Here is a 14,810-nt window from a genome sequence, read left to right as displayed (position 1 = left end):
CGACGAGATTAGAAAACTACTGCACAAACACAATCTGAAGTTGCTGTGTGTTCAAGAAACACACCTAAAATTAATGCAGACCAACTTTCTAAGGCAATATGCCACTTTCCGCAAAGACCATGATGATCTACTCACCTCCTCGAGGGGTGTAGCCATAATAGTCGATAAGGGCATTGCATGTCAGCAAATAAATCTCGAACCCCCCTCTAGGCAGTTGCAATACGAGCTGTGCTATTTGGTAAGCTAATCACGGTTAGCTCAATGTATGTCTCCCCTTCTTGTCAACTTACTAAAAGAGTTTGAAAGCTTCATCAATGATCATCCTCCGCCATATATAGTCGTTGGTGATCTAAATGCACATAGCCCCCTGTGGGGTGACACGTGTTCCGATGCACAGGGGTGCCTGATAGAAAATTTTCTGTTTTCTTCCAGTGCATGCTTATTGAACATGAAAGAACCAACGTACTACAATGTTACACATAAAACATACTCATCCATAGACTTGAGCATAGTTTCAAGCTCACTATTTTTGTAACTGGAGTGGTCTGTTCTCAAGAACCCCTATGGGAGTGACCACTTCCCAATTACATTAAAGCTAACAAAACCAGATGCATGCTTGCGGCATTTCCCTCGATGGAACCTCAAATCAGCAAACTGGGAACTGTTTCAAGAATGCAGATGTTTAGGCGGGGATGACATTTCTGATTTTAATATAGACGATGCTGTGGCATACCTAACTGGTTTTATTATTGATGCTGCAACAAAATGCATTAAGCAATTTAACGGACTGGCAAAGAATCGTCGCATCCCATGGTGGAATGACGAATGTCGAAAAGCATGCAAAAATCAAAACAAAGCTTGGGGATTGTTTTGCAATTCTCCAACAGTTGAAAACCTTATTAATTTCAAACAGGTCAAATCACAAGGCAGGAGAACACGTCGACATGCAAATGGAGAGAGCTGGGAGCGGTGCATATTTGGCATAAATTTTTACAAAGATGAGGTGAAGGTGTGGAATAGGGTGAATAAACTAAAAGGTCGAGAGACGAACCCCGTACTCTTAGTAAGTACCCAAGGAGATGGCCTGAAAGATCAGGCAGACTGTCTGGGTGAACACTTTGAATACAGTTGCCGACCATTTATTCGGACCTCACGGGAACTGCAGAAATGTCCGAATAAACAGGTGTCGGAAAAAGCAGATTAAGAAAAAAAGAAATCCTTTATTTCCATGCACTTATTCGGGCTCGGCAGTAGGGCTGAAGAAATCGTGAATGTTCCATTGCACGCTGTTCCGTTTACACGCAATCAGATAAGCCTGAATCTTGGAGAGGGTCGTACGTCACTATAGGCGGCTGAAAGCACAGTCACTGCTTGTGCACGCTCCGCATGCGACGGCAGCATAGCACATGGTGCGTCATCTTCCGACTCGGAGTCATCGTCCGGCGGTGCAGCAGAAACCTGACGAATGATCTCGCCATCATCGAGTTCTGCGCATGTCAGTACAGCAGCGTGAGCACCTGTGAAACTGTCAAATGAGACGGTGTCCGGAACCACTGCACAGGTATCGGCAGAACACTTTCGGCATCAGTGGGGTGCACATCGGAAGGTGACAAATCCTAGGCTCCCGGCACTCGCTTGCCAGCATTCCCTACCGCAGTCGGCGCGGGCACTGTCGGTGCCATTAGACACTTAACGCTGTGTTTCTGTATGCCACACTGCATCACTGCAACCTCGACACAGCACACAAAACAAACATCACCACACCGATAGCAGTCGCACAAACAAAAAACGTGGCCTACTTGCAGCGTCATGCACAAGGAAACAAACAAATCAGCTGCTGGATTGTCTTGAGATGGCTTACTAAGCTGAGACCAGAACTGCTGTAGCCACGAACCAGGCAGAAACGATGATGATAAGCGGGGATTTGTAGTAGCGCCACTTCGTGGGACAGCAAGGAGGCTCCGTTCAAAACAAAAATGGCGTTCAGCAAGTCGAACCATGCACCGGTCACAGTCTGTGCATGGTGCTTTCGATCGAGTTGGCTCAAGGAGTGTCCGAAAAATCAGACGAGAGGGTGCAAGGTGTCCGAACTTTCGGCAGTTTTTATACATTATGGTCTACGGGGAGAATGGCGGTGCAGCGAAGCAGACCGAATAATCGAGCATGTCCGAATTTTTGGAGTCCGAAAAATCAGTCAGCGACTGTATATCTCCAATGCATCTCATTGCGCACAATCATTCCTGAAGTTCAAAGAATGCGCAGAGCGACAGCCCCTTCATCGGAAATGTGCCCACAATGAAGATTACAACTGCCCGTTCAGTTTAGCTGAGCTCAAAAGTTCTCTTGTTTGTTGCAACAGCTCAGCACCAGGTGGTGACCACATCATTTATGAAATGATCAAGTATCTCCATCCTGAAACACAGAAAACACTCCTCTCACTTTTTAATGTCATGTGGGCCGCTGGGTATGTTCCATCTTCTTGGAAAGAAGCTATAATAATACCCATACTCAAACAAGGTGAGGACCCATCCTTACCTAGTAGTTACAGACCTATCGCTTTGACAAGCTGTCTCTGCAAACTCTTTGAAATAATGACAAACCGGTGCCTAATCTATCTCTTTGAGAGCAACGGACTACTAGATCCTTACTAGTGTGATTTCAGAGAAGGCAGGTTGACCACAGACCACCTTGTCCGTATTGAGGCAAATATAAGGGGTGCCTTCATACACAAACAGTTCTTTCTCTCCAAATTTCTTGATTTGGATAAAGCATATGACACCACATGGCGCTTTGGTATTATCCGAGACCTTTCCACTATGGGTATCCGCGGCTGTATATTGAGAACTATCGAAAGTTACCTTTCTAACCGTACATTTCGTGTAAGGGTGAGCCATGCCTTGTCGAGGTCTTTCACCCAGGAAACTGGTGTTCCGCAAGGTTGTGTGCTAAGCTGCATACTCTTTATTGTGAAAATGAATTCTTTACACGTGGCTATCCCACAAACAATGTCATACTCTGTATATGTGCATGATGCGCAGATTGGATTTAAATCATGCAACTTTGCTATCTGCGAACGCCATGTCCAGCATGCCTTAAATGAAGTGGTGAAATGGGCTGAAGAAAACTTTTTCAGGTTGAGCCCACAGGAAAGTACATGCACTCTTTTCACGAACAAGAAAGGAACGGTACCATGTCCTGCTTTTGAGCTCTCGGGTAGCAGATTACCTTAAGTGCCGAGCACAAGTTTCTCGGCATCATATTGGACTCGAAACTCACATTCATCCAGCATATTAAATACGGGATGAATGCATTGTTTTAAGGCTAAGTGCCTTAACACAATGAACTTATTGAAACTTCTATCAAGCACAACATGGGGTAGTAACAGGAAATGTCTTTTGAACTTGTATAGGTGTCTTGTCGGCTCACGTCTTGACTACGGCGCTATAGTATATTAGTCTGCTACACCAAGTGCTTTAAAGATGTAGGTTCCTGTCCATCATTTAGGAAACCGCTTCGCGACCAGAGCCTTCAGGACAAGCCCCGCACAAAGCCTTTATGCAGAAGCAAATTTATGGTCACACCATCTTCAGAGGTCATATAACAGTTTTACATATTTCCTTAAAATAAATTCAAACCGTGAACATCCTTCTTATTCATGCATAAACAATATGACCACTGCCATACTCTTCAATAACTGACCTGCAGTGAGAAGGCCATTATCTTTGCGTGCAAGGAACCTTAGTGAGGAAATTGGTGTTCCGGTGCTTGAACATTGTCTTATGGCTCCAGCGAAACTGTTACAGCCATGGCAGTGGCAGCTGATAGAGCGTGACACATCCTTTGTAGAGATCACTAAACATGCGCCACAGGCAGATACTAAAATGCATTTCTTAGAACTCCAGTACAGGTACTCATGCACAGAGTTTTACACAGGTGCTTCTGAGTTGCATGCCGGGGTGTCTTACACAGCCATTGGTCCATCCTTCTCAGAATCTGGTGTACTGCCCCCTGCAACAAGTGTATTTACGGCTGAGGTCCATGCACTATTGTCGGCTGTGAAACATATAAGAAAATCAAATCTTCAAAAAACACTTATATTTACAGACTCCTCAAGTGTTGTAAAAGCCTTTAAGTCATTCTGTAAACACAAAAACCCGGTATTTACTGAGCTCTATTCCATTCTCTATAGAGCATATATATCTAACCAGCATGTCATTATATGCTGGGTACCTGGCCATAGAGGCATCGAGGGTAACATACTAGCTGACCAAATGGCTACATCACTCACATCGCAAGCTATTATTGCTACGGCTGCTGTCCCTGTCATAAATCTGAAGCCTTTCTTACGAAAGAAACTGTGAAGCCACTGGCAACGCTTGTGGGACATGGAAACTAAGAATAAGCTTATCTTGATTAAGCCAAAGTTAGGTTTCTGGCCCCCGAAAACAAAAATGTGGCGAACTGATGTCCTATTCTGTCGGCTCAGGAGAGGACACATCTATGGCCCCCACAATTTTTTACTGACTGGAAATGAACCTCTAACCTGTGATAGATATGTTGAGAGGCTGACCATTCTCCACATCCTCCTGGTGTGTCGGGAAGCCGAAGCTGAGATAAAGAGAAATTTTTCTCTTGTATATCGCCAGCACACCCCTCTCAATCCTGTAATGTTTCTTGGTGCAGGACCGTTCTTTGACACGAAAGCAGTTCTGGGTTTCTTGAACGATGTCGACTTGCAAGTTTTTAGCCACATAAATTCATAGTATGTCCTCTTTCTAGAGGATGCCACTGTGATGGTAGTCTTGTATAGCACATGCCTCCAGGCCCTTGCACCTCAAGGGCTCTGTTAAGGCAGTAGTGCTCATTGCAAAAGTTTATCTATGAGATATTTCACTATATCATCATTATTTCACAATGTATCTTTCGTGTCCATTGTACAGCCCATTAACCATTGGCATAATTTTATCTTGTATTGGTTTTATGCACTTTAGAGTGACTGTTCTTAGGCTCCTTTACAGCTACCGTAACATCTACCCTTCGTTATTCATAGCTCCACTGCGAACTCATTAGCACTGGCCTGGCGCTGTTTGGCCACACTTGCCCCTTGTGCCACTAAACACCACATTCATCATCATATAAGAAAATGACGGAGATAACGAAGTAAATGGAATTTCCCTTGAAATCCCCATAGAGACCCATGTATTTAAAACTTCATTTTAACAAAGTAATATTGACCTGCCACTGAATATAACAAACTAGATGGTTAATGTCTTCGAAACCAAAACATACCAGACCATTGCACTCTGAGCACATCATTCTCTGCAGGATTTGGCACTTGTTCAGCATGGCAGTTCAAAATGGTATGTCGAATAAGGCATCAAGCAGCACTGATATTTCTTATTGTCACTGTGATGGTAATGAGCACTTCTCTCTCACAGCAGCTAGGCGTGGCGTGGACATGACCTCCGAGATTGCACCGGTGCAATCTCGGAGCCCACACCTAGCTGTGCCAGCTAGTGCGAGACATTTCAGTGAGATAAGTAGGCAGTGCTAGGCAGTGCAGAGGGCTGGTGTATCTACTTCTCTCTCTCATACTGCTGCGCTACAAAGGCTCGTGCAGCTAGATGTAGCCTCTGAGGTTACATCTATGTTTGTGCAATCTCAGTGGCTGTGAGCTGGTGAACCCAAGCCATCACGGCAAGTTTCGCTGGTTCATTCATGCAGTGGTTCCTGGGGCCATGCGAGAGTGGTGGATCAGCTGCACAGTCAGCGTACCACGTTGCACGCCACATGCTGTGCTCGATCACAATGAACTGTGTTTGTGTTGCAGCATGCTAGCCATTATGTTAGACCATATCACTGAATCGCCGATTTCACAGCAATCTGCGGACTAGTCAAGTGGAAAGCAAAAGCGAGAGACCATCATATTTCTACGGAACAGTATTTCCCATGACGAAGAGGCGAGCAGTGAGAAGACGATGACGATGATTGGAGACTAGCGCGGGCTGTTGCCTCTTGGCCAAGTGTGACGTATTTCCCTGCAAATATACTTGTATATAGCTTTTCGTCTGTGTCTTCCTACGTGACATATCTGGTGGAGGTGGACTTTCCCTGTACCTCGTCACGGAGCTTCACAGTGGACGGTACGTCGAGCCTTCCTTCATGGCTCCTGGCGACGACAACTCGACTCCGCCGGCTCCGACACTTGCTGCCACTTTGACGACCTACATCACTCTCCTTGCTCCCCGTGATCGTGGCGTATTCTCAGGCAAAGACGGGAAAGACGTCGCGAACTGGATCAGCCTGTACGAACACATCAGTCGCAATAACCGGTGGGACCCTGCTACAGTGTTCGCCAACGTAGTCTTTTGCCTCAATGGCACACCTCATCGCACACCTCATCGACAAGCTCATCTTCGTGCGTCCGAAACCAAACTGGTTTCGGACGCACGAAGATGAGCTCACCAGTTGGGATTCGCTCAAGCAAAAGCTCCGAGACTTGTTCGGCAACCCCTACAGTCACCAACTTTCCACGCAGAAGGTGCTTTCTGGCCGTGTGCAGACGTCAACAGAGCCCTATGTCACGTACATTCAGGATGTCTTGGCTCTGTGCCGCAAAGTTGAGGCACACATGATTGAGTCACACAAGGTTTCCCACATCCTCAAAGGCATTGCCGATGACGCCTTTAACTTACTCGTTTTCAACAACGTGGCGACGGTGGATGCAGTTATAAAAGAGTGCCGCCGCCTGGAACTTGCTAAAAGCTGACTTATTGACCAGCAGTTTGCCCATCTGCCCAACACCCCAGCGACATCTTCCTGTGCCGACGCTCCTCGTCCCAACAACACTGGCGATATTACCAGGATCGTCCGGCGTGAGATCGAGGCCGTCTATCCGGCTGCCTTCGACTCCAGCACCATCAGCGCACCTGCAGTCACGGTTTCTCTGATTCAGGCAGTTGTCTGCCAGGAGTTCGAAAACATGGGTCTTCACACCATCTGCTCAGCCCATCGCCCTGATACCCACCCGGCTTCTTCGATTCCGCCCCGTCCTGCATCTTCTTACCCACCACATTTCCGCAACCCATCTGAATAGCGCACTGCCGACGACAAGCCCATTTGTTTTCGCTGCCTCGAGTCGGGCACATTTCCCGGCACTGTCGCAATCGCTGGAGTTCCTCGACCCGGTCTACTTATACTGCCTACGCTCGCCCCTCAGGTGGCCCTTCTCGTCCCTATGCCGCACGCTCTGATAATGCCGCCACTGATTCTCCTGCGCCGAACCGCCCCTATTCTCATTCACCTTTGCCCCAATGACGACAGTCTCGCTCTCCCCAGCCCCGTCGCTCATTTTTGCCGACTCCCTTCGGATGCCACTCCCAGCCGGAAAACTAGACGATGCAGCGCCTCAAGGTGATGCTGCATTGCTCCCTACGCCACCAAATCCTTGACTGACGTTGCCCACCCATCTGAACCTTCTTGACGTGCAAGTTGACGGTGTTTCTGTATCTGCTCTCATAGACACTGGGGTGCATTTGTCGGTAATGAGCGCTGACCTTCGTAACCCCCTGAAGAAAATAATCACGTCCGCCACAACGCCTGTTGTCCGTGTCGCCGATGGCGGAACAGCCCCCGTAATTGGTATGTGTGCCGCCTGCGTCTCCTTCGTCGATCGTTCCACTATCGTGCTGTTCACAGTCATCGTCCACTGTCCCCACGACATCATCCTCTGCTTAGACTTCCTCTCGGTTCATTCTGCTCTCATCGATTGTTCCGCCAGTACTCTCCGCCTTGACCTGCCTGTTCCGGATCCCGCTGAACCACACCCCAGTCGCCTCAGTTCCGTCGACTTCGTTCGCTTGCCACCTTCGGCACTGACTTACGTTGACTTAGTGTCATCCCCCCCCCCCCAGTGCCCGACGGTCACTACATCGCGGCTCCTATGCAAGACATCCTACTTACACACAGGATCACAGTACCTTATACCGTTTTATCTATTGCGGCGAATTGCGTCTGCCTGCCAGTGGTCAATTTTGGCTTGACGACACAAGTGCTGCCACGCGGGATGTCTCTGGCCCAGCTTTGCTCACTCGAGGATCACTCAGTAACATCTATTGCAGTAGATGACAATTCAGCCGATCCTCCTCTACCACCGCAATCGGCAGCTTTTACCATCGCCGACTTACAGAAAATGATTGCGCCCGACATGCCGTCCGAGCAAGCTCGTGAGCTCTACCGCGTTCTGTTTTCCTACCACGATATTTTTTATTTTAACGATCTTCCTTTGGCCCAAACTACAGCTGTTAAACATCGCATTAATCACGTTGGACTTTCAGAAAAGCTCCTTTTGCTATACGCAGGGCCCTACTGCGTGCTGCGCCAGGCGACGCCTGTGATGTACGAAATTGCCCCTGTGAGCTCAACCTCGTCCTCTACCCTGGCATCTAGTAATGTTGTGCACGTCAGTAGGCTCAAGGCCTACTACACTGCTTCCGAGTCCGGCCTTTAGTCGCTCCGGGACGGCGCTTTTGCCGCCAGGGGTAGTGCTACGGAACAGTATTTCCCATGATGAAGAGGCGAGCAGTGAGAAGACGACGACGACGATTGGAGGCTAGCGCGGGCTGTTGCCTCTTGCCAAGTGCGGCATGTTGTAACAATATTGGAATAGAAGGAAGTTACTGTAAGGGCTGCTGCATCAGCTGCTAAGAGGTCGCATGTTGAACAAGAAGACTCTTTTACTGTTTTATTAAAATCGCATATGTGCCTGCATGGCGTTTCAGCTAGTCACGAAACTGTCTTCTTCTCTGCATCTTTTTGCATCTTTAAAGTTGCGCATCCCATCGGGCATGTACTTCAGTGAAAGGTATATGGATACAACGAAGTAATTCCGGTTGCCTCTTCAATTTTGTTATTACGACGTTCAGGTGTATTTGCCTGATTGTAACACTCCCCCTGAATATAACATGCACCCTGTTCTTTATGGGCTCAAAATGGAAAACTGACATATCAGTGAAATTGAGCTCCTGCACAAAGTAGAGTGAACACCCACTTTTCGAACAACAAAATGTAGCGTGCCTGCATTCAGGCAATAAGGAAAAGATTAAATCGGCATAATATACCATATTGAATGGAAATTTATTAGCCCTTAAGCGTATCGTCATCGCTCTCACAGAGCTTTTTATCGTTGTTTATGAACCACAACATGTCGTCATCTGTACGGTACTATGCACATTTGATATCTGTATTACATGTCTTCAGGGCATTTACTATCCCCTAGTGCCACTAGAACAGGCACTGCAGCCATTGGGGTCACGATTTGGGTGAGGCACGTTTGTTGCTGACCAGACAAGTTCGAATTTTTTGGGGAGGGCAATTTGTGGGTTGAAATAACAAAAGTTTTGGCCCATAGAAATAAACCCATAGTCAGAATCGAATTACTAACTAAAATATTGAAATTAGCTAGAGTCAAATTAACGAAAGTCTACTGTGTTTGTTAGGCTGAGGAAAGCAAGTTTCTGATAGCTGACTTATGTCATGCACCATTCCTTAACAGCCAAAATCTTTAACAAGCAGGCTAAAGCTTTTAAAAGTACTATCGCTGTGAATAGGAAAAAAGAAAAAGGCTAGAGATTGCGACTATTGCATGCCTGTGGCAAATACTCCATGTCTTCATTTTCGAAGCTTTATTAATTTAAGCATGGAATCCTTCTAATGGCATTAATAAGATCTCTGTCACTCTATTGGAAAGTCCTTTGCAAGTATTTATGGAGTCTTGTAAATCTCACAGTTATCGTAGTCTTCTCAGTGATGCCTTATCACCAGCCATTGAGTAAGGATTTGCCGAAAACTGTACATCTGTCAGTCAAGCTGAAGATCGAACCCTTGAATTTGACCAATCATCCAACAATACAGCAAAGGAAAAACAAGTCTTATCTACTGATTGAGCCAGTGATCAAATCCAGTTTTTTCGCTTATCAGACCTGTGCCCTGCTCTCTAATCCTTGAGCTCATCAGCACTTGTGTGCCCTCTGAAGACTTACTGCTTCTTGCAAGGTTTGTAGTGCATATCTAAGGTTTAATACTGATGATGGAGAGGAAATGCAGGGTTGATGAGGACCAGAGAATAAAGAGGAGGAAGTAGGTCTCTTCTATATGAAACAAAGGTGACAGCAATGCTTTAGTATTATTGTTGTATGTCGACAACTTAAAATAAGAAATGTTTTACTTATATCTGGACATCTGGTAAAACAAGATTTATGTTTCTGCCATATCACCGAGACTTGCTGTAGCATGTGCTACATTTTTCAGTAGCTTGCACTAATGTGTTCATAGAGTGCCGCTCTAAGGATCTAGGGGTCCCACTTTTGATTCTTGGTTCAATCAGTATTAAAGAGCTTTCTGCCTTTGCTTTCTTTTGTTATCTTATCACCAGTGGTGAAATAATTTTGTAAGATATTGTGAGATCAAGCAGGACCTGTCAGGACGTTGTGAAGACCTGGCAGTACCTTATAAATTGGCAAGAGGCTAAATGGTACTTGCGGAATCTCAAGTACTTAATGAAACAAAGGAAATGACAACACAGTAGTGCAAATACACAATGAGCATTTATTGCTCCTTTTAAAAGAGGATGCCAACTAGCTGAAATACAAAGAATAATTCCTCGATGGAACATGTTAAGGAATCAATTAAGTTTGACTCACCACGCAAGGAGGATACCGAGCAAATAATGTTTGCCCATGTCTGACACCCTTGCCTAAGTCTTTCGTAGGTGTGATTCAGTGAATGGGAGTGCGTCCAAGCAATCGTGTTCAGCCAAATCGGTGGTGCTCTGTCCTGCGGAGGGCACCAATGACTGTGCGGAACCACGTACGATGCCATTACACAGCGTAAGAGGAGGAAGCAGGTTCCCCTTGCACCCATGTATCTACAGCATCAGGTGGCACCAGATAGGAATGCTCATGCCATCTTTTATTGTACTGCATAACTACAACACCGACTCCCTCTGCTGCATGTGTGCTATGCGGGAAAGCCGGATGCCACGAGACTCAAGCTACATGGGAAAAACATCAGGAGACATGAGAGAGTCGAGCGTCTCTCGAGCATTGCCTCGTGCTCTGAAAGTTGGCTTGAAACTTCTATAAAATCACATGGGAGCATTTTATGCCGAAAACTACTACAGTATGCCACAAATTTTCAGAACAGATTAACATTGTGTTGTTTAGAGCAGCATGGAGCAAGTCTAGTGCTTTTCAAGCAACACTTTGTGTATTAAAAGAAAGCATGTCACTTTCTTGTTTGGCAGGTTTTTGACATTGGTACAGATGGTGGGGACCAGGAAACAGATGGTGAGATGCTCACTGAGACTGAGGAGATGCCCTATGAGTGTAATGCAAGGTGAGGCCACGAGTGTGACACATCGGTCTATTTGGTGTACTCTTCTATGAAGCTCATGTAAAAAGCTGCTAATTGTTTCTGTTCGGTTTCTTTAGTTTAGGTTTGTGGCCAAGTACAGCACAGTACCTTAAGCATAGGTTCTGAGTATAAAAGCAATTTTAAATTCTAATTAAGGGAAAGTACTATTTAAAAGATTGTATCAATCTCAAGAAATAGGATTTCTAGTATATTTTGCTTGCAAAATTATGTTCTGACATTAACATTTCTCATACAAAGTGAGTCCAAAGCATGAACATACGAAATCATCAACTTTTTCAAAGCTACAAGTTCTATAAAATGTAATCTGGCTGTTTAATTAAAGAAAATGAGCGGTTGCAAATTAAGGGCTTCATCATCATATCGCTAGCATGGGAAAGTGTTATCACCAAAGCCCATTGTTTTGCTGTTGTATATTGCAAAAATATTATGTCTACGGTTGTGATGAATAGTGTCAATATGCTATTCATGCAATATGTTCCATGCTAAGAAAATGCCTGTGGTGTGCCAGCATTTTAAGAATATTAGTTTATTATTCTTTTGTCAATGTATCAGCATTTCCTTTTAACTGAGCGTGTCAAACTGTCTGCATTCTCTTGTGCTTGTGGTTTACCATTACTTCAAACATTCCATGTTGCACACATTTTTAAAAAAATGTTTATGAATTGAAATGATTGCCAGTTTTCTGGTGGTCACGTCATATTGGCATTGCTAGTCTTGTGCAAAGGTAACTCTTACTTGAGGTAACTCTTACTTGTTTCATTTGCACATGCTTTGAGTGTGACAGCTCGTTCTTTTTATGCCTTTGCACCAGGCATAAGTATCCCATACTGTTCGAGGAGCCAGTTCTGCTACAAGCGAACAGGTGGTATGTTGTGTGGGCCCATGTTTCGGGGCCAAGTAGTGACTGTGGTTCAAGTGGCCAGTCCGTCATCACAACTGAAGATCAGTAAGTGTGACCTTAGTCTTGCTTACGGCTCTCCCCGAGGGTCAAGTTTCCTCAAAAATGTGGATCTGCTTACTTTATGGCACATTTAAATAATGTTTCAGAAAAATGTATTTGTCTTTAACATAGCCAATAATGAGCCCTTGTGCCATACCGACAATCTTTGTTTTTAACTTCCTTAGCACTAGTTAATTAGCACCACAGTTATGCATAATGTATATTTCCTTCCAGAGTTGTTTTTTACTTCAAGAGTTCCAAAAAGTCCAACAATGGAACAGATGTTAATGCCGGACAAATTCCGCAGCTTCTTTACCGGTGAGCTGGCTTTGCATGCTTCTTTTCCTGCAGCAGAAATAGTTGTTGCCTTTATAAGCCCACTCCTTGCTCAACAACTGTGATTACAAAAAGCTCCATGAAGTGATAGATCTTGGCTTCAGTTTTATAAAGCTGATGAACCTGGAAGGAATGGTTTTTTGGTCTTTTTACCTTTAGTTTATATACAGATTTTTCTGGTAACACGAGAGTGGGGCATAAAAAGTACAATGTGTTGAAAGTATAAGGTTACCTTGATTTGGCTGCTCTTCACCACACTGATCCAGGAAGTACCTACAGCATCTGGTGATCACTTTGACAGTGGAGCATGCTGACTGCACTGCGGTCTTTGTTATGATTTCATACATACAGGAATCGCTTTTAAAAAATTCTTGGCACTCCTGCACTCAGTGCTTCGAAAGTACATGTTGCACCACTTGCTGATTAATGGCGCAATGAAGGAAGTTACCGCTGTTTTTGGTGAAAACTGTTAGTGTTACTGGCAGAACATGAGTAAAAGTCCGTAAACTTCATCCTTGCTAGCACTCTCCTGTAGAGGCTCATGATAGCATGTTGTCATTTCATTCAGACTGCTTCCACTTGTGCTGCATTTGAGGTAGTGTTGCAGAAGATATGACAGTGATGAAGAATGCTATAAATACATTGGTATATCTTTGTGTTTGTACATTGTAAAGCTGTAACTGCCAATAGGCTACAAGGCACATACACACTGCCACTTGCACAACAAGGAAATTCTTTGGACTTATGTCAGCTTGTGTCTCGCCTATTTGGAATGTCATGCAGAAAGTGTGGCCATATCAAAGACACATAAATTGTTGCTCATTGAGATTAGTTCAGAGAAATAAGTAATTTTGATGACAGTACATATGACCAAGATTACCTCAAAACAAGGTTAGTAACTCCTGCTAGTGGGTATTTTTGCAGCCATCAGGAGTTTTGATGAGTAAAAGACAGCACTGACCAAGAACTAAGAAACTTTATGAGATGTTTGAATTACCTGATATTGAACAACATACACTTGAAGAAAAAGAATTCTCAAGCATTTACAAAGCACCTCGTTATGCTTTCTTTAGAATCCCAAGTAATGCATGACATGTGCTGATACAAAGCTCTTGAAACCTTGCTAAAAAGGTTTGTTATTGAGCAGTTTTCACAAATTTAAATGACATGGATGAATGATGCACCAGTGTTTAAAGGTGCCTTGAACTACTTTTTATCGAAGTCGAGAAATGTATTTGAACATAAAATAGACAATTTCAGAAACACTTTGCTGCAAAAAGTACTTCAACGCATTCAGCAGAAGTGGAGTTATTAGCAATCAAACATCCTCTATGCAGTGCTTCCTCTCCTTCAATCACTTGCACTATATAGGCTATGGCGGAGCAGGACGTGCCCACAAAGCTCTGTCTGCTGAATATCACTGTCGCGCACAGTTCAGATTAGATTCATGTAGACGCCACTACTTCCGATTTTGGTGTCTATAACGCACCAAAAGCGGTTGTCCTCAGCATACCGCAGTGCGCTCTGCAGTGGACTCATTGCAGCGTCCCGGGGCGGCCGCAGTGCTACATGCCACCGTAGTGCATTTGCGCAATGTTTGCTTTGTAGCAGGGCTCGAATGTGCGCTTGTGCTCATATACGTCTGTCTGGCCATGCTACGTGGTGTGGATTGGCTTTGTCCTGTACCAGCTTGACCAATGGATAGTAGCCACAGTCAACTTGCACATTTTGAAGTACTATCACTTGCTCAATACTAAGTGAAGTCTGCCAAGGCATCCAACTAGGAGTGGCCAGGAGTGAGTGCACACTGGCAAGTGTGCAGGTGGTCTGACCTTAAGTTCCGCGTGGTTCGAGGCTAGTTGAGTGTTCAAAACTAATCAAAATTAGCGAGACCCGATGGCTACGACACCGCTTAGCAGGTTGGCCAAAGTTTAATTCCTATGTGGGCAGCCGTGGCTGAGCGTGAGCAGATGAAAGTCAGCTTTTTCCGGAAGTACGTAATTTTTATTGAAATTTAAAAGCAGATTTTTGCTTGCCTCAGCCTGTTTGTTAGCATCAATAAATATACACAGTAAGAGCAGGAATAAGCACATTGATCCAA

General features: G+C 44.9%; 1 protein-coding gene across 1 annotated transcript in view; it reads left to right on the top strand.

The window, feature by feature from the left end:
* Nucleotides 1-14,810, top strand: part of hiw (MYC binding protein highwire) — a 262,991-nt gene that overhangs the window by 85,632 nt on the left and 162,549 nt on the right. Inside the window, exons 26-28 of the mRNA XM_075688361.1 lie at nucleotides 11,303-11,394; nucleotides 12,245-12,379; nucleotides 12,608-12,691. Of these exons, the coding sequence (XP_075544476.1) occupies nucleotides 11,303-11,394; nucleotides 12,245-12,379; nucleotides 12,608-12,691 (311 nt within the window). The remainder of the gene's footprint in view (nucleotides 1-11,302; nucleotides 11,395-12,244; nucleotides 12,380-12,607; nucleotides 12,692-14,810) is intronic.

This window comes from Dermacentor variabilis, chromosome 4, assembly GCF_050947875.1.
Source record: "Dermacentor variabilis isolate Ectoservices chromosome 4, ASM5094787v1, whole genome shotgun sequence".
In the NCBI taxonomy this organism is placed as follows: domain Eukaryota; kingdom Metazoa; phylum Arthropoda; class Arachnida; order Ixodida; family Ixodidae; genus Dermacentor; species Dermacentor variabilis.
Note: the sequence above shows the minus strand (reverse complement) of the source record. Positions and strands in the feature narration are given on the sequence as shown.